The sequence below is a fragment of the Microcaecilia unicolor genome, chromosome 10 (assembly GCF_901765095.1).
Source record: "Microcaecilia unicolor chromosome 10, aMicUni1.1, whole genome shotgun sequence".
NCBI classification, from domain to species: Eukaryota; Metazoa; Chordata; class Amphibia; order Gymnophiona; family Siphonopidae; genus Microcaecilia; species Microcaecilia unicolor.
The window spans coordinates 147,712,884-147,740,455 of NC_044040.1; the positions used below are offsets into that span (position 1 = coordinate 147,712,884).

General features: G+C 45.3%; 1 protein-coding gene across 3 annotated transcripts in view; it reads right to left on the reverse strand.

The window, feature by feature from the left end:
- Positions 1-15,652: 15,652 nt before the first annotated feature.
- AMMECR1L (AMMECR1 like) overlaps positions 15,653-27,572 on the reverse strand; it is a 72,284-nt gene continuing 60,364 nt past the window's right edge. For all 3 annotated transcript variants that reach the window (XM_030216105.1, XM_030216104.1, XM_030216106.1), the window contains one exon: positions 15,653-19,920. In XM_030216105.1, the coding sequence (XP_030071965.1) occupies positions 19,809-19,920 (112 nt within the window). In that variant the 3' untranslated portion in view covers positions 15,653-19,808. The remainder of the gene's footprint in view (positions 19,921-27,572) is intronic.

A 27,572-nucleotide genomic window follows, 5' to 3' on the forward strand; every position in this document is an offset into this window, starting at 1 on the left:
TAATCTCTCCATCTCTCTCACATACCTCAATTTATGAAGCCACTTCACTATCGGGGGTACCCCCTCCCTCTGCCAATGAGAAGCCGCCACCACCACCCTTGCTGTGCCGACCACATGATTCACCAGTATCTGTTGGCATGTCGCTAGGCCTGCAATCCGAGCCAAGAACAGAAACACCTCAGGAGCCCATGGAACTGTGCACCCCAACCAGTCCTGCAACCAAAAATGAACCGCCCTCCAAAATGCACAGATCTTGACACAGCTCCACCATATTTGTCCCATTGTGCCCCTGTGACCACACCTCCTCCAACACCCACCCGAAGAAGCCGGAAATATCCTCTGCAGACGGGCAGGTGTAAGGTACCACCTATATAGCACCTTCACTGCGTTCTCCTGCAGGGGGACATGGGTTGACACCCCACCACTTTTCTTTCTATTCTCTCCCACTCAAACTCTCCTAAGCTCACACCCAAGTCCTTCTCCCAGCCTCTTCTATGCACACCACAACAGGATGATTGTTGACTTATGCTTTGGTAGAGGTGACTTATCAGGCAACGAGAGGAAGCGAGCTTCTCACATATCTCCTCTAAGTCAAGTTTCTTTCACTGCATAACCTCTTGCACCGCTTTTGTCTGCAGGAAATGTGCCAATTGGCAATATGCAAAGTCACCTCCCTCAACCCCTGGGTATCTATCCCTCAAGGCATTAAAAGACAACAAGGAGTCAGCTTCAAACAGCTGGCCCCACGTTCTCACCCCCACCTCATACCATTTGGTGAATATCCCCTTTATGATACCAGGCAAAAATAGTGGGTTAAATGCTATAGGGGTACTCCGGGTCAAGATACATTGTCTCTTAGGGAACATACTGTCACAGTAATAAAGTGTTACAGCAACGTCGGGGGGGGGGGGGGGCAAGCTCCTTCACCCATACTTCTAAAAGGCCTAGGTAGCCACATTAAGGCACTCAGCAGTGTCTCACCCATTGAGTGTTGCTCTATTTGTACCCATTGTCGATCCGGGTAGTCTTGGTGCCATTCAAGTGCCGCTTTCCCTTGCGCTGCTCTATAATACCAGGTGAGATTGGGTACCCCCAACCCGCCCCTCTTCCATTCCTTATATAACAGTGACCGCACTAACCTTGGACGCTTTCCTGCCCAGATGAACCGCACTAACATCTTGTAAAGAAGCGATAAATCGCCTGGGCATCATCACAGGCAGCACCTGGAAAAGGTACAGCAAGCGGGGCAATATATTAATTTTAAGGATAGCTATTCTTCCAAACCATGAAAATTCCATGTCTCCCCAACGCTCTAGGTCCTCCCCAATAACCTTGCCTAGTCCCTTATAATTTGCATTAAACAGCTCCGAGAGTTCCCTGGTCAGATTTACCCCTAAGTACTTAATTTGTTTGTGAGCCCAATGGAAGGGGGAGGAGATCTTGAAGGACTCCACCACATCCTCTGAGAGGGTTACATTTAAAGCCTCGGATTTTGCCATGTTAACCTTGAATCCAGACACTGAGGAATATTCCTCTATCATTCGCTCAAGGTGTGGAAATGTAGTCGGGGGTGAGTAACAAACAGCAAGACATCGTCTGCAAAAAGGGACATTTTATGAACTCTGTCTGCTATTCTAGCTCCCGAGATGTTAGGGTCTAATCGCACATGGGCCGCAAAGGGCTCCATCACCATAACAAACAGCAAAGGCGACAGAGGGCAACCCTGTCTGGTACCTCTGTACAGCGTGAATAAGTCAGAGTTACTGCCATTGACCCGGACGCAGGCCCTTGGGGATTCATAAAAGGCCTGGATCCACCGCCTAAACTGCACTCCAAACCCCATAGTCTCCAGAACCCTATGCATGAAGGGCCAGTGAACCCGGTCAAAGGCCTTTTCCGTGTCAAGGCTTAAAAGACATAGCGGTTTCTGGTTTCTTTTTGCCAAATACATAATATCTACCACCCTCCTAATATTATCCATTGCTTTTCGGTAAGAGACAAATCCCACCTGATCTGGATGGATTAGCACTGGGAGAATAGGGGCCAGTCGACTTGCCAATACCTTAGCCAAGATTTTGACATCTGCATTTAACACTGATATAGGTATATAGGATCCACATTCTAAATTATCTTTCCCTGGCTTGGGTAGTACCACTATCCATGCCTCCATCATGGACAGAGGCAAGGACCCACCCCTCCCCACCTGGTTAATCATATCTGCTAGAAGAGGAGCTAACTCAGGGGCAAACTGCTTATAGAACTCATTAGGTAATCCATCCAGACTGGGCGACTTACTCGATGGTAAGCTTCTAATGGCCTCTTGAATTTCCCTAGGGGTGACCGGTTCATCTAGCAGTTGCTGTTGTTGATGACTCAGAGAAGACAGGTCACTATCTCTTAAGTATTGGTCTACTAACTCCAGAGGAGGCCTAAGTTCCTGAGCGTACAAAGCTTTATAAAATTCCCCAAATCTCTTATGTATTTGCTCAGTTTTACCTAGGTCATTCCCACTTACATCCCCTATCTTTAAGATAGTCTGCTCGACTTTTTGCCTACGCATCCTGATGGCTAGAAGATGCCCTACCTTATTAGCAAATGCATAAGAGCTCACCTTATTCTTTGCTTGTAGCATACTAAGTTGCTCTGAATAGATGGAGTCAAGCAGCAATCTCTGGTCACCAAGCTCTCTCAAAACCCATGCAGATCCACTTGCCTTGTGCTGTGCCTCCAGCATGTGGATGCGCTCTGTGCAGCTCGCTATCTGTGCCTTAGGGGCCATTGATTTTTTACTGGCTAATTGCAGAAAGTAGCCCCGGGACACCGCCTTCATGGCATCCCATACTGTACTAAGTGAAGGCTCAGAATCCAGATTGAACTCAAGATATTTTTTTAGCATTTTTTTATATCCCACCACCGCCGCCTCCTCCTGCAGGAGACTTACATTTAGTGTCCATCTTTTGTCTTTACTCTCGGTCCTTATGTTGGGTAAAGTTGCCCACACTGGAGCATGGTCCGACAGGGTCATATTGCCTATCCCCGCTTCAAGGCCCCTCTCCACTAATGCAGCGTCTAAAAAAAATGTAATCTATATGAAAGTATGAGTGGTGTACTGGGGAGTAGAATGTATAGTCCCACGTCCTCTGGTGGTTCACCCTCCACAGATCCACTGTGCCGAGTGATTGTGCTAAAGATCTCAATGCCATTGAGTCTCTCAGTCCCTCATTTCTATGGGCTCCGAAGCGATCAAGGCCCGGATTCATTACAGCGTTAAAGTCCCCCCACTATGACAAGAGAGCCCTGTGCAAAAATGGCCAAAGAGTTTCTAACTCTTTCAATTAAACCCGCCTGCCCAGAGTTCGGTGCATATATAGATGCGATTGTTAGGTCCACTTGGTCAACTTTGATATACAGAAAGATGTAATGTCCTCCCGTGTCCCGCTTTACCTTAATCACCTGCGCCCCAACCATGGCATGTATTAATATCGCTACTCCCCCCTTTTTCGACCCTGCTGCAGAGGCAAGATGCGCCACTGGGTAGTCCGAGTGAGAGAGAAGTCTTTCATGTCTACTCCTCATGTGTGTTTCCTGGAGGAGAACAACATGTGGCCTAAGCTGCCTCAATTCTTTATAAAACTTCTGCCTTTTCTGAGGCATGTTCAACCCCTTTACATTATAGGATAGAATCTTTAAATCTGTACCCATCACTGAGTGTTTTACCAAAGCTGATCAATTACCTGTCCATGACATCTCTGCACAGTGTGATATTGTTTTACACTCTTTTACCCCAGCCATGCCCTCCCCCCTCCCCTTCTTCCATCCCCTCCCCCCTATCCACCCCCCCCCCCCCCATTGAAACCCCTCCCAGTCCCGACCATTCTCACTAAATGAAAGACCACGTCTTCCAAGTGGGAATCGAGGAAGCTACCCAGTGGTGTGCTGGAGCAGGCTCTCACAGGCTCGCAAGAGCCGGTTGTTAAGTTGTTTTTTTTAAATTATTATTTCTTTATTCATATATTTCCATATATCATCACAATACGTGAATATGCAATCGGATTTATACAAAAGGCAAAAATAAAAAATAAAGAGAAATATCATTAACAGCCTGTCTGTCCACAAGTTTAGGAAATTTTGGAATCCAAGAATTTAGAATTTAAAGTAAAACATATAGCAATAATTACGGACTAGTGGTTGCAACCTCTGGTTCAGACCCCAGCCTGCATTTAGGGAGGGCACACAACATTCAATTCCACTCTAGCATCTAGAAATTCTTTTAACTGTTTTGGGTCTACAAATTGAAACTGTTTACCCTCAAGCATTACATTACAATAACAAGGAAAACGTAATATAAAAGTTGCTCCCAGTGCCACCACCCTAGGGCGGAGTTCCAAAAGGGCCCTCCGTCTCATCTGTGTAGGCCTTGAGAGATCAGGAAAAATACGAATTTTTGAGCCCAAAAACAGATTTTCTAAGTGTCTCAAGGAAAGCCTTAATACGGCATTCCTGTCAGGCTCCAGCACAAAAGTAACAATCAGAGTCAACCTTTGAGTAATTATCTCCAATGAACTTTCAAGGAAAGAAGTAAGATCCATTCCTTCCCCTGCTATCGGGGGATTTTCTTCCACCACTCCTGATGTAATAAGCCCGAGTAAGGGGAGGCAGTGAGTCCTTATCCATTCCAAGAATATCAATCATATATTTTTTAACCATGTCCAAAGGGGAAATTAAAGGCGATTTGGGAAAATTAAGAAACCTGAGGTTTAATCTTCTAGTCTGGTTTTCTAGGTACTCCAATCTTTTATGTAGGAAATTATTATCCTTAACCAAAGCCGTTTCTACAGATCCCATTTCTTGAATTTTAATATTCACAGTCTCCAAATCTAAGGTTTGCTGTGCAGTCTTTTGCGCCTGAAGCAGGGCAGCCTCAGAAAGAGTCTTTATGTCAGAAGTATTCATTTTTAAAGTAGTTTGCATAGAAGTGTGAATGCTGTAAACCATATCCCATAGTGACTCTAATGTCACAGTTGCTGGTCTATTCACACCACTAATGGCTGGAGAAGGGTGAGGTTGATCTTCAACACAAGCAAGTTTAGAAACTATGGTCCAGATGCACTAAACGTTTTTCATCGTTAAATGAGCCCTTAAGGAAGAATTTCCTATCCTTTCCATGCACTAAAGCCTATTTTTCGACGGCAGTAGCAGCTAACGAAACTGGAATGCAAATGAGAAACTACCATTGAAATGTAGACAATTCGGAATGCACTAACCATACCGACGATAGCAATGATTCACTTACCACCAGAAATTTAACGTCAGCTCAGACCTGTCGTTAAAGCCTGAGCTGTCATCTCCCCACTGCCCCCTGCACGATGAAAAACCAAATTGCTGGCATGTTTTAAAAGAAAAGTGGCTCCCTGCTTCCCTGTGCCTAAAATAAAAAAGGAAACTAAATTAAAAAAGGATCGGGAGGGGGCAAAGGCGCTCATCAGCAGCGTCCTGTATGGACGGCCTGGCCTTGCCTTGCCTTGCTTCCCCCCCCCCCCCCCCCCCGAAGTCCCCGCTGCTCCGTTTGTGAAATAAAAGCTTTTAAAAATGAAACCTTTGCAGTTGCTGGGCTCCCCCTCCCTTCCTGTGTCTCTCTTCTTTAGTCGGCAATGCTCCGCCTCCTGCCCTCCTCCACCTCCGTGCCCCGCCCCCCCCCCCCCCCGATTTCGTCCCCGCCGCTCCCCCCCCCCACCGGACCCCCCCTCCACCATAATGGCCGGTGCAGCGCCTCTCACCTATGTTTGAAGGCGCTGCACAGGATGGATCAGCTATTCTTTAGCTCTTCTGTCTCCTCCGATGTCTCCTTTTTCTTCCTGTGTCCGCCCTCCTCTGACGTCAGCTATCTACGTAGATAACTGACGTCAGAGGAGGGCGGACACAGAAAGAAAAAGGAGACATCGGAGGAGACAGAAGAGCTCAGGGAAGCCCTGTTTCCATTCTCAATCGACACCGAAGTGCCGAGAGTTGCAGAGGGGGTCGAAAAGCCCTGAGGACCTGGTTGCTGTCTGAAAAATTGCAAAGTTGTCTGTCTCGTGGCTGAAGAAGTCACAGGAGCTGAGGGATGTTCCTTCACTTTTCCCCTCCGTTTCCCCATGCTTAATGAGGCGACAGAGGTGCTGTAGAGGACCTACAAACAGAGCAACTTCCAGGAGCTAACACAGGTGCGTCCATTCACAACGCCATCTTGGAATCCCTCCCGGTTGTTAAGTTTTTAAGAATTTTGGGAGCCGGTTGTTAAAGTAGGGCCCTCCATGGCTACTTTAACAACTGGCTCCCAAAATGTGGGCTTGGGTCCCCTGCTGAATTATCTTTTACTTTGCTGGTGGGGATGCTGAGCCCTGCCAGCCAAGTAAATAGACTACTGCTGCTCCCTGCTCCTTGTTTCCAGCTCTGGGCAGCAGGCTGGGACTTCTCGAGCATGTGAGAGAAGTTTCAGCATGCTGCTCAGAGCAAGACGTTGGGAGTGGTGGCAGTCCATTTATTGGCTGCCAGCAAAGGTATGCCTAGCGTGCCCGCACGAAGGGAGGGAGGAGAGAGAGGCAAGTGTTGCTCCCCCCCCCCCCCCACCGGCCACCCCGGCCTTTCCAACTGCCGAGATGGCTAAGTCAGGAGAAAGAGCCTGTTGTTAAAAATTTACCAGCACACCCCTGAAGCTACCCATCATTCACACAGTCCCCAGCCACACATCCAACCCTCCCCCGCCCTTACCATGTCTTGAACAGTCAGCAATTAACCCTCTCATCAACATCCCGCCCCTGAGCCCCGTTCACACCCAATATACTTCAATAGTGATCCCTCCCTCCACCATAACCAAATCAGTCAACCCCAATGCACTAATAGTATAACCAGGGGCATATCTGGAATCCGGCGGTAGGGGGGGCCAGAGCCAGAGAGGGGGGGCACATTTTTGCCTCCCCCCCCCGCCGCCGCCTCTCTCCACCCCCTCCCCGCCGTCAACCCTCCCCCGTTGCTTACTTTTGCTGGCGGGGGGCCCCAACCCCCGCCAGCCGAGGTCCGACCCGCAATCTCCATATTTCGTCTTCCTCCGTGGCCATGTGCTTCAAGGAAGTAACGCTGCAGTGCTGATTGGTTGAATCCAGTTCGGCGTCTGACGTCGCAGCGACGTCAGACGCCGAACTGGATTCAACCAATCAGCACTGCAGCGTTACTTCCTTGAAGCACATGGCCACGGAGGAAGACGAAATATGGAGATTGCGGGTCGGACCTCGGCTGGCGGTGGTTGGGGCCCCCCGCCAGCAAAAGTAAGCAGCGGGGGAGGGTTGACGGCGGGGAGGGGGGCCAGGGCGAAATCTGCGGGGGCCCAGGCCCCTGTGGCCCCACGCAGATACGCCCCTGAGTATAACCCTCGCCAGCGTTCACAGTCTGTAGGTCAAAACTGGTGTGTCTTCCAACTCAGGGAAACATTTACCGAGGAGGAATTCTCCCCACTCTCCGTGTCCCTGAAAACACAATCCCTGCGCCCCAATCCAACCTGCTCAGTCCAGATCAACGCTTCTGGCTACCGTGCTTTGTAGATTCTGGGACTCTTTGCCATCGTTGTAGCTTCGCTCTAGTGGCGGGGGTCACCGCTCCGGGTGGAGCCCTAGTAGAAACCAGTTCAGCAGCATGCAGGGCTTCCCATACCACCTGTAGGGTTTGCACCCTATGCTTGCTGCCCTTCAAAGTGAAGTTTAGGGAGAAAGGAAATCCCCATCTGTATTGTATTTGATGCTTGTTCAATGACTCCAACACTGGTCTCATCTGCCTTCTCAGATGCAGAGTGTTATTGCGACAGATCCTGATAGACCTGGATCTGTGTTCCACCATATTCCAGGCTCTTTGCCCATCTTGTGGACACCAAGATTTTTTCCTTAATGTCATATTAATGGAAACGCAAAATTATATCTCACACCTGCTGCTCCTTGCTCTATGAGCTCTGACCAGCTCGCACCGCATTTCTCCCACCTCGGGCCCCAGCAAAGTGAAACACAATGATTGCACTATCTCCGCCACGTTCTCTGTGTCTCCGCCCTCAGGGACACCTCGGAAATGGAGGTAGTTCCTCTGACCCTTGTTCTCAAGATCGTCGAGTTTGTATTCCAGGTGTGCGTTCTTTTGTTCCATCTCTTGCAGCATTGGCGTGCTTGTTTAAGGATTCCGCATGCTCGTCTAGTTTCAGCTCTGCCTCCTCCACTCTGCCGCCTAGTTCTCTAAGATCAGCGCTTAGCGTGTCCATTCGCTCTAGTATTTCATCCTTGGACTGCTTAATCTCCATCTGGATGGTAGATAGAAATTTACGGAGTTCACCGGACAAACCTTTTTTTCGAGGGAGGAGCTCTCGCTTCCGACATGGACAGTGCGGAGTCTGAGTCCAATGGGGACGCGTGCTCCGGAGACTCGTGTTGCTTAGCGGCCTTGTTCGCCATGCTTTTCTCCGCCCTGTCCACCTCTTTTTTTTTGCGGGTGGAAGTTGCTTTGCTCATATCTGCAGCTATTCAGAATAGGAATCCGCTCACTTTAGCTGTGTTTTTCTTCCGTTAGTTCACTATTTTTCGCAATAAATCGGCGTTGGGAGAGGGAGCTATGAGGCTAGGCTACCATGCTATCCGATGACGTTCAATATGCATTAAAAGTTTGAATGCACGTTAATGACAGGTCTTGCTCTCTCACTCACAAAAATCCAGAATTGCTCAACCCGGGCTCACCTGGACTGCACAGACCGGCTGCTGGGTACCGGGTCTGTGTCAGCCCTGCTGTTGTGCTCCCAAGGCTGCCAAGCGGTGCGAGGAAGGTGGCGCCACGCACCTGCAACCTGGAAGTGTTATAAATAGCTCCCAGATAACCTGAGAACCTATACAAAAATAGGGCTCATAAAATCAGATTGATGAATCAAAGCTTAATTAAGCAATTTATTATTCAAATCATCCTTGCAAGAATGGGTGTGTTCCAGCATCTCTGAACTTGGAGCTTGCTTCTCTACACACACAGATTTCTACAAGATTCCACAGACTTTATAGTTACATTTAACTGTCTGCCCCTAAGTTTTTCTCATTGGCCGATGGTCCCCTGCCTGTCTGCTAGGGTTCTGTGTAACAGTGTAGGAGTGGACACTAGATATGGCCTGCAGCAACCACTGGACTGGGAGGACGACCTCAAGCTTTGTGCATATTACCTATGGACTTTGCCTTCTTTGGGTCACATTCCATACTTGACCATACTTGAATGTTTACTGGACATTTACATTTTCTTGCACTGTGCCTTAATACTGTGCCTTAACTACAAACTGTCAACTCCTGCTTGCAAGCTAAACAACTGGTTGAGACAGGATGCAGGAGCAGTAGATAATAGCTTGTAACATTTAGTTGCCAAGGCTTGCACACTGAATCAGCCTGCACGTAGACGCTACATGAATAGAAGATAGCCTGCATCTCTGAGCCTTATGCTCCAGTGAGCCTTATCAACTCTGTGAAAGAAGCATTGTGTGATTATGTGTGTGTGTGCTGAACAGGGAGATAAGTTTCATTTCTCTGGCTAGTATCATTTCAGTATTATGACGTATGAATGTACTGTAAGAACTACAAGAACTACAAATGTTTACTGCGCATGCCAACTGTGACGTATGAGGGGCCTAATGCGCAGGCCCAGAAGGGAGGTATAAATGTGAGTGTCAGGTGATTTCTGACACACAGTATCCTGAGACTGAACTCAGTACTGTACATTGCTAGCAATAAAGCTGTCTTGCCTTTGGAACCATTTGCCTCTTATCTCCTGATTTACTTAGCCGAGGGTCCTGTTACAACAGCAGCTCTGAACTTTTCACTCTCTTGTCCCCTAACTTCCCCCTCCCTTTTGCTTTCTTTGTTTCACTGTTATCTCAGGCCTAGTGTGACCTTGAGCTGGTAAGCTTGTCTGCCTGCCCTATGTGTGTGGACTTCTCAACCCCCTTTTCCTGTTCCTGGTGCTTCTTACAGATTCCTTTGTGCAATGATTCAAACTGCTAAGATATAGTAAACTGCTTTCTTTTAAAGGCATATTAGCTAGGGCCTATTATATGAAAATGCCATATATTTCTATATTTCTTACAGGAAGTAACTGTGGAAGTATAGGTCCTTGGAACTTTGGCTCTGGGGCAAGGCAGAAGAGGCTTTAGGCAGAAGAAGAGGTGGCTCATTGAAGTGAAAGGGCTGTTTTCCTCCCTCTCCTTCTATCTGCCCCATCAGGCCCTCTGACTTTGCCTTTAGCGCTGCAGTGCTAAAGCCATGCTGCTTCTTTCAGCTGCCAGAAGCCTCTCTGTAGCATCCCGCCTCCTCTGATAGAACTTCCTGTTTCTGGGCAGGATGCTACAGAGAGGCTTCCGGCAGCTGAAAGGAGCAGCATGCCTTCAGCGCTAAAAGCATAATCAGAGAGCCAGAGAAGGGCAGGTAGGAGAGAGAAGAGGAGGAAGGGTGGGAGGGGGGGAGTTCAGAAAGATTTGGGGGGGGGGTGGAAGAAAGAGAAAGAATGGGGACTGCAGTGAGGGGGAAGGGTTCAGGATTCAAAATTTGGGAGAGAATGGGGATCGAGAGGGGAGGGTTCAGGAGTGCAGAAAGATTTGGGAAGTAGAGGGGGGAGACAGAGAGAATGGAGACCATGTTGGGGAGGGGGAGGGTTGAGTTTTCAGTAGTGCAGAGAAATAAAGCACAGAAGGGCCTCTAAGGTTAGAACAATGGTACAATCTTTAATAAAAGAACCCAACATGGGCCGTGTTTCGGCACAATGTGGAAACAGCTGCTATGCTCAGAAGCATTTGGTACGATCTGCTGTGGAAAGTCTACAAAGGACGGTTTTGAGACACCCATTCTTCTTTTTTAAAGGACATTAGTTTTTGACCCTGAGGCAGGTGCATATTGCACCGAAACACGGCCCTCATCGTGTCCCTTTTATTAAAGATTGTACCATTGTTCCAACCTTGGAGGCTCTTCTGTGCTTTATTTCGCTGTCTGGATTTGTGTACTTTTGGACCCTCTTGTCTGTTACTTGTTTCAGTAGTGCAGAAAGATTTGGGGGGGGGGGGGGGGGGGAGAGAGAATGGGAAACATGGGGGGAACATTGAGGGTTCAGGAGTACAGGAAGATTTGGGAGAGAGAGAATGGGGACCACAGGGGGTGGGCGTGGATGGGAAGGTTTAAGGAGTGTATAAAGATTTGGGAGAAACAGAATAGGGACCACAGGGGGTGGGCGTGGATGGGAAGGTTTAAGGAGTGTATAAAGATTTGGGAGAAACAGAATAGGGACCTTGGTGGTGAGGGGTAGGGTTTGACTGTTCAGGAGAGCAGGAAAATTTGCTGGGAGAAAGAGAGAGGTGTTTGAGAGGGACAGATACTGGAAACAGGGGATGAAAAAAACCAAGGATGATTGTGGAGGGGAGGAGAGGGAAGGGGAGGGAAGAGATGATGCCAATGGAGGGGGAGAGAAGAGAGACATGAGGAGATGGTGCCCATGAATGGAGGGAAAGGGAAGAGATGGAAACTATAGTTTTGAAAAGGAGGAAGAAAAATGGAAGAAAGTTGAATGTTAGAGGAGAAAAAAAGAAATAGGGATAGATAGGAGGCCCTGGAAGCAGAGTTCAGCGCACAGAACAGTGCTGGGACCACAGGGAAGCAGAACCAGAGACAGGGAATGAGATGACTGGAAACATAAAATCATCAGCCAACAAGGGTAAGATAAATGATTTATTTTTAGTTTAGTAATTGAAATATGTTAGTTTTGAGAATTTACCTCTGCTACCTATTTATTGCACTGTAGAGGAGGAAATATGAGGGGGACGCATTATGTGATTAATCGCAAATGTACAGCCCTATTAGTCTCTCATTCCCTAGCTGTTCCATTTCCCATCTCACTCCTTCCCCAGTCTACTATTCCCTTCCATCTTTCATCTACCCTCCATTACTACATTTCTACCTCTATATTCACTATCCTCCTCTCACTCATTATCTTGTCACCCCTTCTTGGCCTCTCCCATATGGTTCTCCACCATTTCCACTATTTCCCTTATCTCTCCCTCCCTCCACTCTTGTAGCCCAGTATCTTCTCTCCCTGTCCCTTTTTCCTCCACACCCTCATCTTCCTGCCCCATTTCTCTTCCCACTAGCCGCCTTCTGCCCCCCCATCATTTCTCTTCCTCTCTCCCCCTCCAAGATCCAACATTGCTCCCTCTCTCTTTCCTGTTGTTGTTCCCTCCCCCACTCCATCCCACATGAGCCAGCATCTCTCCCTCTCTCCTCTCCTTCCCATTGTTCAGCACCTGCCTCACCCTTCCATGCTTACCTGGTTCCAACATCTTTCGCCTTCTTCACAACTGCCTTCCCATCTAGCATTTTCCCCTCCCTTCCCACCACTCCTGTGTCCAACATCTTTCCCTCTCTCTTCTTCCCTCCACTCCATTGTCCACCATCTCTCTCTTCTTCCCCTCTGTTCCCAGGCCCATCATTTCTTCCTTCATTCTATTCCCTATATGGCATGCCCCCCTATCTCTCAAACCCCTCCCCCCATCTACTTTAAAACAGCTCCAGGGGGTCCCTGTGGTCTGCTCTTTTCCTATTCTCGCCACCCTGATCTAAGGTCTCCCTCTCTTCCCTGTCTACCTTACATTGCTCTTTTGTTGACAGGGGGTTGGCAGTGCAGCAGTGATACACTGCCTGCATCTGCCCCAGTGCTGTTTCTCTGCTGTGTTCTTCCCAGGCTGAAACAGGAATTTTCATCAGAAGGGGGTGGAACGTGGTAGAGTGCCAGTGCCAGGGCTGATGTACGCAGTGTGTAAGAATTGCTGCTGCACTGCTGACCCCCTGTCAACAAACCCGCGATGTAAGGTAGACAGGGAAGGTGAAGGGAAGGGATAGAGACCTTAGATCAGGGTGGAAAGAATGGGAAAAGATGGCAGACTGCAGGGGACCCCTGGAGCTGTGGGACCCAGGGCAGCTGCCATGTTTGACATCCCCCCCCTTAATGCCAGCCCTGCTAAAGCCATGTTGCATGAACTTGGATAATTGAGAACTTAACACAAATTCAACCAATTTGGTAAAGAAAGGTGTACTTGCAATTGGCCTAAAAATTTGCAATCCAAGATAAATCTGAACCAACAGGCTTTGGAAATGGAATTAAAGTATCTTTCACAGATAGTGAAAAACCCACCTTGATCCAATGCCAAATTAAACCAGTAAACTAGCCAATTTAAGAAACTCAAAGGAGGATTTCTCAACAAAACGGACAGAAATCCAAAAGAACATGAGGACATTGCAAGCTTTTTAACAATAGGCTGTATCTCTTGAACTGACATGGATCTGAATGTAGACCATTCTCTGTCCACAGGTATATCAGATAAACATTATTCCATCAGTTGTACATCTCTTTCAAAATGTTCTATTCAATAAAATGATTGATAAATCTTATCAACCTTTGATGAGAAATAAGGAAATTCATTTGCCGAAGGCTGAGAATCAGTTGTTACTGCTAATAAACAAGATGGAACAGTAAAATGATTAATAATTTAAAATAATTTTTTCAAATTAAGATGTTCAGTGCCAACAAATTTAGAATAATAAGCTTGTTTAGCTGAGTTCTCCTGTTTTTTTTTTTTTTTTAATAAGATTAAAACAATGTATATCATCTCTCTTTGGATTTATGCCACACTCACTCAAGTTGACAACAATTACGCTTCAACTCTATAAAACTTACAGTAAACTAAGGTGCATTGATATTCCTGGGATAACATCTAGCCTTCAGAGGTGCTAATTCATCAAGAGTATTTAAGGTAATATTTTTCCGATCTGTCAACAAAATTCCAAATGTGAAAGCACTAAGTTCCAAAACATCTTTCACTGGTTTTGCACTATTTGTATCTGATATTCACATTTACTATTAAAATATCTCACCTTTTGCACTTAAAAGGCCTGTCAAATAAGTGTAGTCCTTGCAGTACTGGCAGCAGCTGAAGCTGCCTGCCTGGGGTGGGGAGGAGCATCATCTGTGGAGCTTAACCCCATGTCAGGGTCATCAGTGATCCCCTCCTCAAGAAGAGCAAGTCCTCTCTGGGTTGTGATACTGTGTGATATTTTCACAGCATTCTGCATGCTTCACATCTTCTGAGGTCTGTATAGCACACACCTCTGGTCCTTGAGGCACCTAATGCAGGTCTTCAGGAGTCTGAAGATGAGCTCTATGATGGACCTAGTCTGCTGATGGACCCTGTTGTATCACTCTTCCTGAGGCAGGCTTGGCTGCCTGATAAAGAAAGGAGACAAAATGGGAATTACAACATTGTGCACATTCACATTCTAAGAGGCAATCTGCATGGTAACACGTGTGCAGTTTGCACTACTGAAGCCTGGAAAATATGGAGAAGATGGAGCACGTGATACAGGCAATGTGTGAGTAATGCTGCAGCTGGTATGTTTTCCTGTCCCTCTGTGACAGGCAGATCTCCCACTGCTATGTGTGTGTATGGAAAGGGGCATTTTATAGTGCTGACATTGTAATCTGCATGATTTAGTTGGAGAGATGTTGATGTTTGCTAGATGGTATAGGAGTGTATAGTATGTAAGTGTAGCCATTACCGGGCAGCTGAGCATCCCCTATTAATCTAGCCTCACAATCTTGAGCCAGCCTTGACTGTGACTGCACCATGACAGGACCCAGGGAATCTGGTGGTGATATGTATGAGGGAAATAGCAGTGCCATAGAAGTTCTTCTATGGCACTGCTATTTCCCTCAAACGTATCACCACTTCATGGTTTCCCTCACCATATAACCACTTCATGGTTTGCTCTTTCTGCGCTTGGCTATGTGGAAAGGTGATATAATTTGGCAGTCTTCTGAGAAAAGCTCACAGGAAGGACTCTATATACAATAGCTGGTAGCGGATTGTGCGGTCAGTGGTTGTCCCAACATTCTGGAAAGAGCCTGTGGCAGGCAACAAAGGCCAGCACAGTGGTGATCTTAACAGGTACAGGCAAGGCAGGGATCCTCAGGGCCGGGCCTCAAAATTGTGTTTGGCGATGGTGTATTAAAGTGGGTTCTCTGGAACACATTTTCTCCTGTGAACTCCACAAAACTCCCCCGTGCCTGGTAGACCCTGTGGGCCCTGTACTTGCGTTTCCCATGCTGAGCTAGGGGCTGTGGCTGGGCTTGCTGCTGTCTCCTCCTCATCAGCAAATGAACATATGCCATCATCATTGTGCTCCTCTTAGAAAAACTGCCTGCTATAGTGGCAGCTGTGTGCTTGAATGCCTAGGATATATGCCAATATTTAAAAGATAATGTGGTAACCATAGAAAACGCTGTCCTAAAGTTAACTAGTTATGCATAATCACATAGCCATATTTCTGACATTGAATATTGACATTATGTGATAAACCTTTGGCCACATTCCTGGAACAGCCCCAAGGCTTGGTGGCCACGTTTTTGCGCTTATCGCTAATAACCAGTTATATAGTGCTGGCTGAATAGGTTTAAGCAGTTATGAATGACATATAGCCACTTAAATATCATTCTTGGCAGCATAACTGTCATCTAGCGTTTTGAACATACCAACCCCAAACAGTTTTATTATAAAGCACGAGACAAACATGGACAATCTCTTGAACCATTATAATTTATTTTCTACAATACTTCATTAGAGAAGAGTCCGAGGTACACTCAATAATATTATCTAGGAGGCAACAAGTGTAGTATGTTGAATTGCTTGCTCGGACATCCACCCCTGCAATGATCAGCTGATGAGGTCATTCAAATAATAAAGTTAGTCAACCTGCTGATTACTGAAACCAAGACAGAAACCAGCAGCAGTTTTCTCCAATGTGGACAACAGAACATCCCCAACCCCTGCCCAGACCTTGACAATTACAGATAGTAATGAATTTTGAAGTCTTCCCCACCAAAAAAAAACTTTTACATGTTTTACCAGCTGTAGATAATAACAAGTCATATCTCCCATCATGATGATGAGTAGTTTTTTGCAAGACTCTTGCCTATGGTCCTTGCAAATACAGACAGAAAAGCCATTGAAGGTGATGAGAAAGACAACTGCAGCCCCGGATCTGCATACAGATCTGGCAGTGGGAGATAGTAATGGGTTCTGCATGACTCCCTAACTCCAAAACCTTTCTAGTTACAAAACCATGTATTTGCAAGAGAACCCCAGAGAGAGAACAGGAGTGGGTGCTGACTGGATACTGCATGGTGCTGTTGCTGCACTACAATTACCCCTGTGCTGGATAAATTCAGTCATATCTCTTTACTGCTTCCCTAACTCACAAAACTTGTATAAAGTTTGGAGCATGACAGTCATGAAGTGCTCACATTATTCTGAACTTCTCTGCAAAATGACCTCCTCTCCAAATTGAAGGACTGATAAGAATTCAACAACACAATATCAGGGCAAATCTATAAGCTCACGCCTAGACCTACGTGCCACTTATGCTGTGAAAGGCTCCTTTAATTGGGGCTTTCACACTTTACATTAGGTGCTATTCTATACAGTAACTCCTAAGTGCTACAGCATGTAACTCCAAGGTGGGTGTAAATATAGGAGCATGGGCAGACCATTGGCATGTTGCCAAGTAATACACATAACTTATAGAATACTATCAGTTTGATGGGTTACTTGGTATACTTAGGTGCAACCATTTATACCTGCAATTAATATGGCATAAATGGTTCAGAGGCCAACAAAAACAGAATCCGTTGTTGAAATTCGCTCAGTTTTGTCTGGAACCAAAGCCTTGCCTCCCACCACCACAAGTCCATCCCTCCGAGTCAGCCTCCCCCCAACAGAAAATCCATCCCCCTAGTCCACACACCATCTCCATCCTCCCCCCACCCATAGGCCTCCTTCTATAAACCCTGGTGGTCTAGTGGTCTCTTTGGAGCAGGAGCATCCCGAGTTGCTCCTTCAGCAACTGGGAACTGCTGCAGCCCCTGTCAGTTCCAATCCCAAAATAGCAGCCACAATCTTCCGTGGCAGTCTCACTAGGTTGCCACAGTCACAGTTTTTACAACACAGCCAATGGGGGCAAAAGCAACTCGGGATGCTTCTGCTCCAAAGAGGCCACTAGACCACCAGAGGTTTTAGAAGGTAGGCCCAGGGAGGGCCTATGGGTGGAGCTGGTGCGTAGCCCACATGGGGAATGGGTTTTCTGTTGGGGGTGGGAGAGGCAACAGGGGAGGTGGTCTTTGGTTTTCACTCAAAATGCACAGGCGTTTTCGGCTGAAACCCAAAACCTGAACTTTAGTTGGCCTTTAAAAGAGTTGCACCTAAGTTTTGGCACAGCAATGTGGGTTTAGCTAGTATTTTATAATGACTTAGGTGCAGCTAAGTGCAGTTATAGAACTGGAGCTAAGCACACCCCATTATAGTGCCTAAATCAACCCACCAAATTATAGAATTGCTTCCAAAGTGTTGGAGAGAACCTATTTGCCCATACAGGAGAATCAGCTTCATTTATCCATCCATTCGCCAGCATGACTAGCCTCTAACAGCTAGGCACATCTCTGCTGCCCACCAGCCTATCCCTGCTTCTCTTCTGTGCTATAACTAACCTCTAGCAGCACCTCTTATTGATGTAATTCTAGCACCAGTTACACATTGCAATCTATTTATTCGGAATAAAATATTAATTACAGACATGTCAATGGTGGAGGAAGTTTGGGCCTACATGGAATCTTCTATATCAGGAAAAAAAAATAAATGGACTAAGTTAGAATAGGATCTGCATGGATCAAAATCATTAGTGTGATGGAAAGAATTGAATGGGCTGAGTACATGGCCTGGCTAGTGCATTGACTGAGTGCCTGAACCTGTGAAAAAGAACACATAACTAGTACTAGAGGTTGTGCTTGGATTCTACTTTCTTTACATCCAAGAGAGAGCAGGTGAAATGGGACAAGACTGTGTTGGTGTCAATAAGACGGACCTGGTCAGCACTGGCTGAGCTGTTTATTTGCTTGAGGACCCCAGCAGCTGTAATGGCAACAACTCAAGATATGAATTACAGATTTATTCTCATCAACATGAGAGGAGTAACCCTTGTTAATTTTCAATTCTGATATACAAGGGAATATTAAATTAAAAAAAAACCCAACAATCCAATGCCCTTCCAGAGATTTAGCTATGGCAACATCGAATTGGGAATCTCCACTCTCCCATATACTGTATAATCTAACAGCAGCAGAGATAATGCAAGTATCCCCCGTACTCCCTTCCTTCATACTAGCAGCTTAAAGGAACAACCCTCCAAAACAATCTAGCAAGTCATAAGTTCTTCTGTAAAGTTATTCAGCTTGCTAGGAGAGAATGGGCTAGTGTTTTATAATGATTTCCTGGTCTTAGACTTTATCTTTCTTTCTTTGTGACTGATATGATTGTGTAGGTCCTTCCTATTTTAATGGAGTTATTTTTCTTATGCATTAACCTATTGCACACTGTAGATCCATGTATTACAAAATTGTATATAAATTCTACTGTGTTGTTTCACACCAACACGGCAGAAAAATGACCTGGAAGAAAGAATTACCTCCATTAGCCTAGCTTTTTTCAAGGCCTCAAATACTATTGCGTGCATAGTGAGGCTCAGGTAACCATCTCCATTAGCCTAAGTTTCTCCAGGGTCTACCACAATGAGCCAGAGTGCAAAATATAGTCCAGTAAATATCACTCCTACCAGCATGACTTTCTGAAAGACCCCAGATACCAACCTATTGAGTGCATAAAGTGACCCCAGTATGGTATTACTCACAACTACATTTTCTTCAAGGCCTCATATGATGGCCCCTGGAGAGGGGGAGGGTGAGCAAAGTCACCTGAGTTGAAAAACTATAACAAGGAGGGTATATGGAGAAGAGCAGTGATACCTTTTAGAAACTGATGAGCACATCTGATTTCATGTATGAAAATCAGTGTCTCGAATGGTGACTGGTATTAGCCTCAGCATCTCCAAATCTTGGCACCAAAAACTAAATCAGAATGTGAAAACACTCAACTAATGGGAAGAAGTGGGGAGAGAGAGAACAAATGCATCAATTTACTCTAGGAGAGGTGGGGAGGAGGTGTAGGAACTCATTTCATGCAAAACTTTTAGATGACATAATTTCTGTGCTTTCTTCCTCTGTGGGACTGGTTTCTGTTGGTCATACCCAGTTCTGGGTGCTGCTGAGGTTTAGTCTTGGAATGTATCAGTCAATGATGTAGGAGGATCATGATCAACTCTCAGTATGCAACAAATCCAAGAAAAGTTTTTAAAAAAATAAAAAATAAAATAAAAAAATTTAAAATAGCCTAAAAATGTTTTTTTTTTTTCAAGGACTCCGTTGCCCAGACTGCCAGAAGGGGTGGCTCCTGCCCATCTGGGAGATTTTGTATCCCAATATTCCTGTTTCCGCAGTTCCCACTTTGTGGAAACAAATGCATGGACAGAACAATTGGAGATGGCATGGACACCCAGATGCTGTTCCCTGTAAGATTCTGGTCTGGGAACTCCCAGCAGTACAAGTCACAAAGCCCCAGTCAAAATAAACCACCACAGAAGACAGAGATAAAACTAGGTCTCTACTGGTCTCTCTTTCTTGCTCTGCATACTTCAGGTCAGCTCCAAGGCAGGCTTGGCAACGGAAGCTAGCATCATAAAATGGTGCAGTAATAGAAGTAACTGGACCAGGAAGAGGAGGCATCTGCCCCCATGATGTCATAGCCATTGCTGGGCAGCGGGTGTGGAGACTGGTCATGCAGCCTTGTGTCAGGAGTAATGTGTATATAAGGGCGGAGCATGGAGGGTGCCATTTTGAAAACAGTGCTGCCGTGAGGCAATGTACTCCGCATAGCTGATCGTCACCTTCTCACTGCGGTACCTAGATATTAAAATGAAAAAGAAAAATCAGGGACAAAGACCATCAGTAATAAAGTATGAAATATCACTACATGTATAAGTTTGCCTCAGGAAAGCAAAGATGCTTAGCTCTAACAAGGGTTTCTGTAGATAGTAAAATAAATTAGACACACAAGTGTGGTGATGTCATCTGTTGGCACTGACATGACCTAGCTCTCCGAGGTCAGAAAAATCTAGGTTGCTGAGGAATCAACTTTCCACAAAGGTGCGTGAGTATATGTGTTTGATTGATACAGCTGTCCACACAGATAAGAAATTTTGCTTTCTCTGTCAGGAAGCCGGATGAATCAGCCACACACCTGGGGACCCCCCACAGCTGAAAACTGCCCTTCATGTCCTTAACTCTCAAAGCTCACTGAGCAGCTGACAGACAATTTGGGAGAAATTGACTATTAATTAAAGGTTTTGTACAATTGCTCACCCAAAATGCATTCCTCTCTGAAACATAATTATTGACAATAATGAGATGAAAAGGTGTGAATGGATCATGTTGCAGCTCTACATAGTTCTTCAATGGAAAATGAGCAGAGGTGATCATCACTCCATCCTGATGCACTTTTACTGTTATCACATACAATCCTTCTAATCTATAACAGTACGATATGCAGTTTGCAGTTCCTCATTTGTTAGGATAAAAGGATATAAAGAGCTGAAAATACTGGTGACATAATTGTATTCTTTTTATATGAGCCAGCGCTCTTGTACAGTTCAATGTGAGCAAAGCTTCTTCAATGTTCTCTGCATGCATTCTTGTGGAAAAAAGTGGGAAGCACTACAGTTTGACTGATGTTAAAAAATATTTCAGCCCTGTTCATTTCACAGAGTCAAAAGATTGTTCCATGGGCTCAGCTAGACCACATTGATTGGACGTTTTGGGTGCCATAACCTCTTCAAGAATTTGGATACTAATGGATAAAACATCAGGCTTCCCTGAAAGTGTACATGGGAAGATGCTATTACATTGAACTACATGGACCAGATGATGAAAGGTGACAAAATACTGAAGCAGGTTCCACTGAGAGCACGTAAACCAGTCAAGATGTTCTTAGATACACACCACACAGAGAACCATTTCTATTTGAAGTTGTATGATTTTCTAGTGGATTGCATCCTAAAAACTATTGGAATATCTGCCACTTCTTCACAAAGATGAAGTGATGTTACTAATTTAATACTGTTAGGTTTCAATTTGCTGTTTTCAAGTTTACATCATTTATTGTACTGAAATTTATATTTGGTCACTTTACTAGGATAATGCCACTAACAAAATTGTAAGTTTTATGTTTCTTTTTCCAAAAGTTTGTTCATTTGCCTTTTCATGCGGCTGTATGCGGTATCTTCCATCTTAAGTACACGGCTACCACACCTCTCTACTCAAGTTTTATGTTAAACTGTACCTGCTGTAACACCACCTAAAGGTGGTTAATAAATCCCAATAAATAAATAAATAAGTGTTCAATGAGATTATCTCTGCTTTCGGAAAGCTCTAAATACTTGGAAAGTGTCCATAATCAATCATTTGCAGATAACCACACTATCAATATATTCAGCACTTCTACCAATACAGATGGTGGTGCTGAATATAAGGGTTAAGTTGAATGCTTAACCAGCTTACTACTGACCCCTTGGTTTATTGCTGTTTTGTATTTCGATAATATTCTATTGATAGTTGACAGTTCACTTTGGGCTCCTTTTACAAAGCCACGCTAGCGATTCCAGCGCAACAACTGTAATGAAGCCCATACATTTGAATGGGCTTTGTCACATTTGCCACGCAGGAATCACTAGTGTGGTTTTGTAAAAGGAACGTTTTATTTGTTATACTGCAAATAGCTAAAAATATCTAAGCAGTTTACAATCCTAAGTAACCAAATAAGGGAAGAAAGAAAATTGGAAAAGAGACACAAGGAAAAACTTAGAAGACAGTATACAGTCAACACAGTAAATGACAACAGATAAAGACCAAAGTGGCCCATTTAATATGCCCGGTAAGGTGATTACGGTAGTACTGCTCCATTCAGATTACCCCCCACAATGCCCATATTTAGGGTTGTAACATTTAAAAATGTTATTAATTTATTTAAATTCACAAAAGTGTATATTTTTTGTTCCTTCTCAATTATTAGCTTTTTTGGTCAACAAGTGGTTAGCTATTGGAAGGTCTGGGGATTGCTCAGTTAATGTTACTTTTTAAAATGTTCTCTTTTACATTTGGTTGTTAACTTGAATGGACATTATTTAAAAAAGAAAATAATAAACTGTTTCTTTGTTCTCCTTATTAAACAGCGGAAGCTTCTTTATTGATGGATTATAGGGCGCTATGAGGATTTTTTTGTTTGTTTTAAATTTCTTTATAGTTTATGGTTGCTTTCTCAACTCTATTGCTGTACTAGAGATTTCTAGAGCTTGATTTGTTAACTTGAAACAGCACAACTAAAAACTTAAAAAAAACATTTTTCACTCTGAAATGGAGGAATGTCAGTGTAGGTCAGTGTTACCCAAGTCGGTCCTCAAGTACCCCCTTGTCAGTCAGGTTTTTCAGGATATCCACAGACATCTACCCTAGCTTCTTTATCTGCCTGAAGCATGAAAGGTATCTCTTTCAACATTTTTTGTATGAAGTTAGTATAAGAAATTCTAAAAGCAGCAAATATGAGTTATCTTGGTGGGCAGACTGGATGGACCGTGCAGGTCTTTTTCTGCCGTCATCTACTATGTTACTATGTAAAGTAGAAAAATACTTCTAAGTAGTTTAGGTGAAGGGTATGCAGGTAGTCATGTCAATTCTTTTTTGTTTTACTATTCAGTTGATGCTTTCAAGAAATGCTCAGGATATGCTGAACTTGAGACAAAAAGCACCTCCTAAACTTCACTTAGAGGAAATATTGAAAGGTCTAAAGGCCCTTGTGGCAGGTCACTAGATACTTGGTGTTCCAGTTGCTGAGAACAAAGACAGTTTTGCCCAAGCAAAACAGATAATGAATACTGGAGTTTTTCATGGTCAATTAGCTTGAGAAGAGATGTCTAGCTCAAAAAATAACCATGAAACACTGGCAATTGGCCTTGGGGAATGTCCGGTTCTGGTCTTTTTGGGTCTTTGGTCCAAGTTGGTACTGGCAAGTCAACAAAGGAGAAATTAGGGTCCTATCTGCTAATTTTTCCAGGAATAATTATTAGATTTACATATCAGTGAGATACTTTGCATTCTCCGAGGACAAGCAGGCTGTTTGTTCTCACTGATGGGTGACGTCCAACGGCAGCCCCAGGATCGGAAGATCTTCCTAGCAACAAAGTTTGCTAGGAAAACATGAAAAAGGATCTGCAGAAGCTAGAAGAATGGTCTAAGGTTTGGCAATTAAAATTCAATGCGAAGAAATGCAAAGTGATGCACTTAGGGAGTAGAAACCCACGAGAGCCTTATGTGTCAGGCGGTGAGAGTCTGATATGTACTGAGGGGGAGAGGGATCTTGGGGTGATAGTATCCGAGGATCAGAAGGCGACGAATCAGTGTGACAAGGCGGTGGCCGTAGCGAGAAGGTTGCTAGGCTGTATAGAGAGAGGTGTGACCAGCAGAAGAAAGGAAGTGTTGATGCCCCTGTACAAGTCGTTGGTGAGGCCCCACCTGGAGTATTGTGTTCAGTTTTGGAGGCCGTACCTTGCTAAGGGTGTAAAAAAAATTGAAGCGGTGCAAAAAGAAGCTACGAGATTGGTATGGGATTTGCGTTCCAAGACGTATGAGGGAGAGACTTGCTGACCTGAACATATGTATACCCTGGAGGAAAGGAGGAACAGGGGTGATATGATACAGACGTTCAAATATTTGAAAAGTATTAATCCGCAAACAAATCTTTTCCAGAGATGGGAAGGCGGTAGAACGAGAGGACATGAAATGAGATTGAAGGGGGGCACTCAAAAAAGATGTCAGGAAGTATTCTTTCATAGAGAGAGTGGTGGATGCTTGGAATGCCCTCCCGCGGGAGGTGGTGGAGATGAAAACGGTAACGGAATTCAAACATGCGTGGGATATACATAAAGGAATCCTGTGCAGAAGGAATGGATCCTCAGGAGCTTAGCCGAAATTGGGTGGCGGAGCTGGTGGGGGGAAGAGGGGTTGGTGGTGGGGAGGCGGGGATAGTGCTGGGCAGACTTATACGGTCTGTGCCAGAGCCAGTGGTGGGAGGCGGGGCTGGTGGTTGGGAGGAGGGGATAGTGCTGGGCAGACTTATACGGTCTGTGCCAGAGCCAGTGGTGGGAGGCGGGACTGGTGGTGGGGAGGCGGGGAATAGTGCTGGGCAGACTTATACGGTCTGTGCCAGAGCTGGTGGTGGGAGGTGGGGCTGGTGGTTGGGAGGAGGTGATAGTGCTGGGCAGACTTATACGGTCTGTGCCAGAGCCAGTGGTGGGAGGCGGGACTGGTGGTGGGGAGGCGGGGAATAGTGCTGGGCAGACTTATACGGTCTGTGCCAGAGCCGGTGGTGGGAGGTGGGGCTGGTGGTTGGGAGGAGGTGATAGTGCTGGGCAGACTTATACGGTCTGTGCCCTGAAAAAGACAGGTACAAATCAAGGTAAGGTATACACATATGAGTTTATCTTGTTGGGCAGACTGGATGGACCGTGCAGGTCTTTTTCTGCCGTCATCTACTATGTTACTTAGTAATTTTCTTTTCTTTAGTCCCACCAGACCAGTCCAGGACCTATTGGTTTATGTCCATCTACCAAACCGCTAGAGACAGAGAATACAGAATTGTGTGCTCTATCTTAAGTGGGCAATGTGCAGCTCCACTCCATCAATATTTCATTAGCAAAGCACTGTAACCTTTCAGAACTGAATGAAGAACTTTTCCTTCCTTCATTATACATTCCTTGAACTTACTAAAACCTCTGACAAAACAATCACTACAACGAACAAGGGAGAACTTTAAAACCTGATCCAAGAAGACTATTGAGGAAAACAAACCCTGGAGGGTAGATTGTTGCACCTGTTTTGCTGGTACTCTGCAAGGTGTCTCCAAGAAAAAAAAAATCTGCAAGGGGACAGGAAATCTCCAATTTGAAACCCTCTCTAATCACCTCCCGCATCATCTGGTCAGATATGATTCTGGTACATTCCTCAAGAAAGTTGGATAAAGATCCTCATTACTGAAGAGTCAAAGAGTGGACCAGAACCCATCATTATGAGGAATGGGAGGTAGTAGGAGGCCTCTCTCCTTGACTTTCTCCTCTCTTGTCTTCTCAAAAGGAGGACTATTTGGGTTGGTAATGGTAACATTGATAGGAACTGGAATGGCCCAGTCTATACTGCTTCGCGTCTTGCTAATGACTCCTATTAGAGGAAGCCCAAGCTGAAGCCTTCGGTCTGTCCTTTGGAAGTCTCTGCAATTGTACCTCTCCCAAATCCTTGAGCAGATTTTCAAGATCTTCTCCAAATAATAGCTTATCTCTAAAAGGAAACTTACTGAAATGAAACCTCTAGAAGCCAAGTCTGCAGCTCAATTCTTTAGTCATAAGCAGCATCTGGGTGTTACTGCAGATGCCATACCTTGTGCTGAAGCCCAAACTAAGTCATAGAGAGCATTAGCAACATAGGCCAGGCCTGATTCAATCCTGGTCAAGGTTTCTGTGGCTGAAGTATACAATTCCAGCTCTGGAATACTGACTTGCTGCATCCAGCGAAAGCAGGCCTTGACTACATAAGAGCTACATACTGATGCCATGTAATACAACCACATAAAAGGAAAGTTTTAATGAAGACTCCACCCTGCGATCCTGAAGATCCTTCAGAGCAGCCCCTTCTTCCAAGGTACTGTAGTTTTCTTACTGACAACTGGTCATAAAGGCATCCACTTTAGGCTGCTTGAGCTGTTCTTCCTCAGGAACTAGCGCATAGAACTTGGCCATGGAACATGTCACTTGAAGTCTTCCATCAGGGGAATCCCAATCTGCTGCCACCAGAGTCTGGAGCTCTTCATGTACTGAGAGGGAGTTTTAATTCCTACCAAGATCAAATCCCTCTTCTTTTTTGAGGAATCTGGATCAGACTTCAAAGAAAGAACAAAGGCCTCCAAAGATCTAAAGATTAGAACAGAGTTCCTTCCGATGAAAGATCCGTACCAATGAAGGATTATTTCCCTCTCCCATCGGAATTTCTTCTTCTTCCAAGGGCTCTCAAATTACCAAAGCTCTTGAGGCCACTGATAAAGCTTGGATAGATGGAACCTCTGATTGCACAGACTCTTCCAGCACTTCAAGCTCTCTAACCTCAAATGCTTAGGAGCCAATTACTCCTGATCTATGGCAGTAGAGGGGCTACCTTGAGCTCTCTGAGTCTCACAGTTGATAGGGTTAGTAGTGAAGCGGGACAATATATTCAGAGATCTTGTTCTGAACCCCCAGAGTCCACCAACAGCTCTTGCCTCACTGAATCACCAGAACCCCACTGTTAGGAAGGCATCTGACCTCTCAAATCCGCTGCCATCATGAAACTGCAGGAAGACAAGATGGCCACTGTTCCCATGGTGTCGGAGGATGTGCATCCTGGCCCCAAGGCTGACTTCTTCAATAGTCTTGACATCAGGACAGTGCATAATCTATCTGCAGAGTCATCCCTTTACTGAGAATTCCCTGACACTGACATACAATGGCACTGCATTGAGTTCCACACCTTGACCCCTTCCCCAGGCAATGTCATGTGAGACAGGCACAGAGCTGCACTGTGTCTGTGGATGAAGCAGGGCAGTAAAAAGACAAGGATTACTGTGGGGGAAACTCATTTGTACATAGTCCCAGGACCCCTGCCGACAGCAGGAGAGGGAGAAAGAAAGAGACAATTAAAGCCTCACCTTAGCCACTTCTAGTCAGAAGTCCAGTCCTCCCAAATGCTCACCCTTTTTTTTTTTTTGTGTGTGCTTCAGTTAATCTCTTGAGCATCTCAGGATGACAACGAATGAAGGACAAGAGCACAGTAGTAAGGATATGTGTATGTAGAGGGGGAAGGGGAAGACCCAGAGCCTCTGGGTATATCCCTAACCCTAAAAATTACCTCTATAAGCAGTGACTCCCTGATGTGCTGGGCACTAGCTGACCAACTGGCACAGGAGCAGACCACTAAATCAGGCCAAGAGATGCACAATAACCATCTCTCAACTGCTGGAGATAAGAGAAACGCTGAAAGAGCAGAGCTACGTAGTGCCTCCTTAGTGCAGAGCATACAATTCTAAATTCTCTTATCTACACTTTCTGGTAAATGGACATAAACCCACAGGTCTTGGACTGGTCTCACAAGGACACTAGAAAACTAAAAAACACACACAAAAAAAGCTGTAAGAAATGTTTTATGATGATCTAAGGTGGTACCGTTCTTTGGTGGGCCATATAGGAAGGAGCAGGTAAAGAGTCAAGCCTTTGTAACCAAGATGTCATTAAAATTATCAGCACAAAAAGGCAGGGATGGAAAGTAGCCTTCAAAGAAGGGCCCAAGGGCATACTTGAGGATAGATATATGGTCAACTTTATTGATGTAGTCTATATGCAAACGGCCCATCAGTCACAGCTGTCAATGCGTACCACATGGATATGCTATGAGGCTCTAAGGACACAGCTGCTGCTACTTCCTAT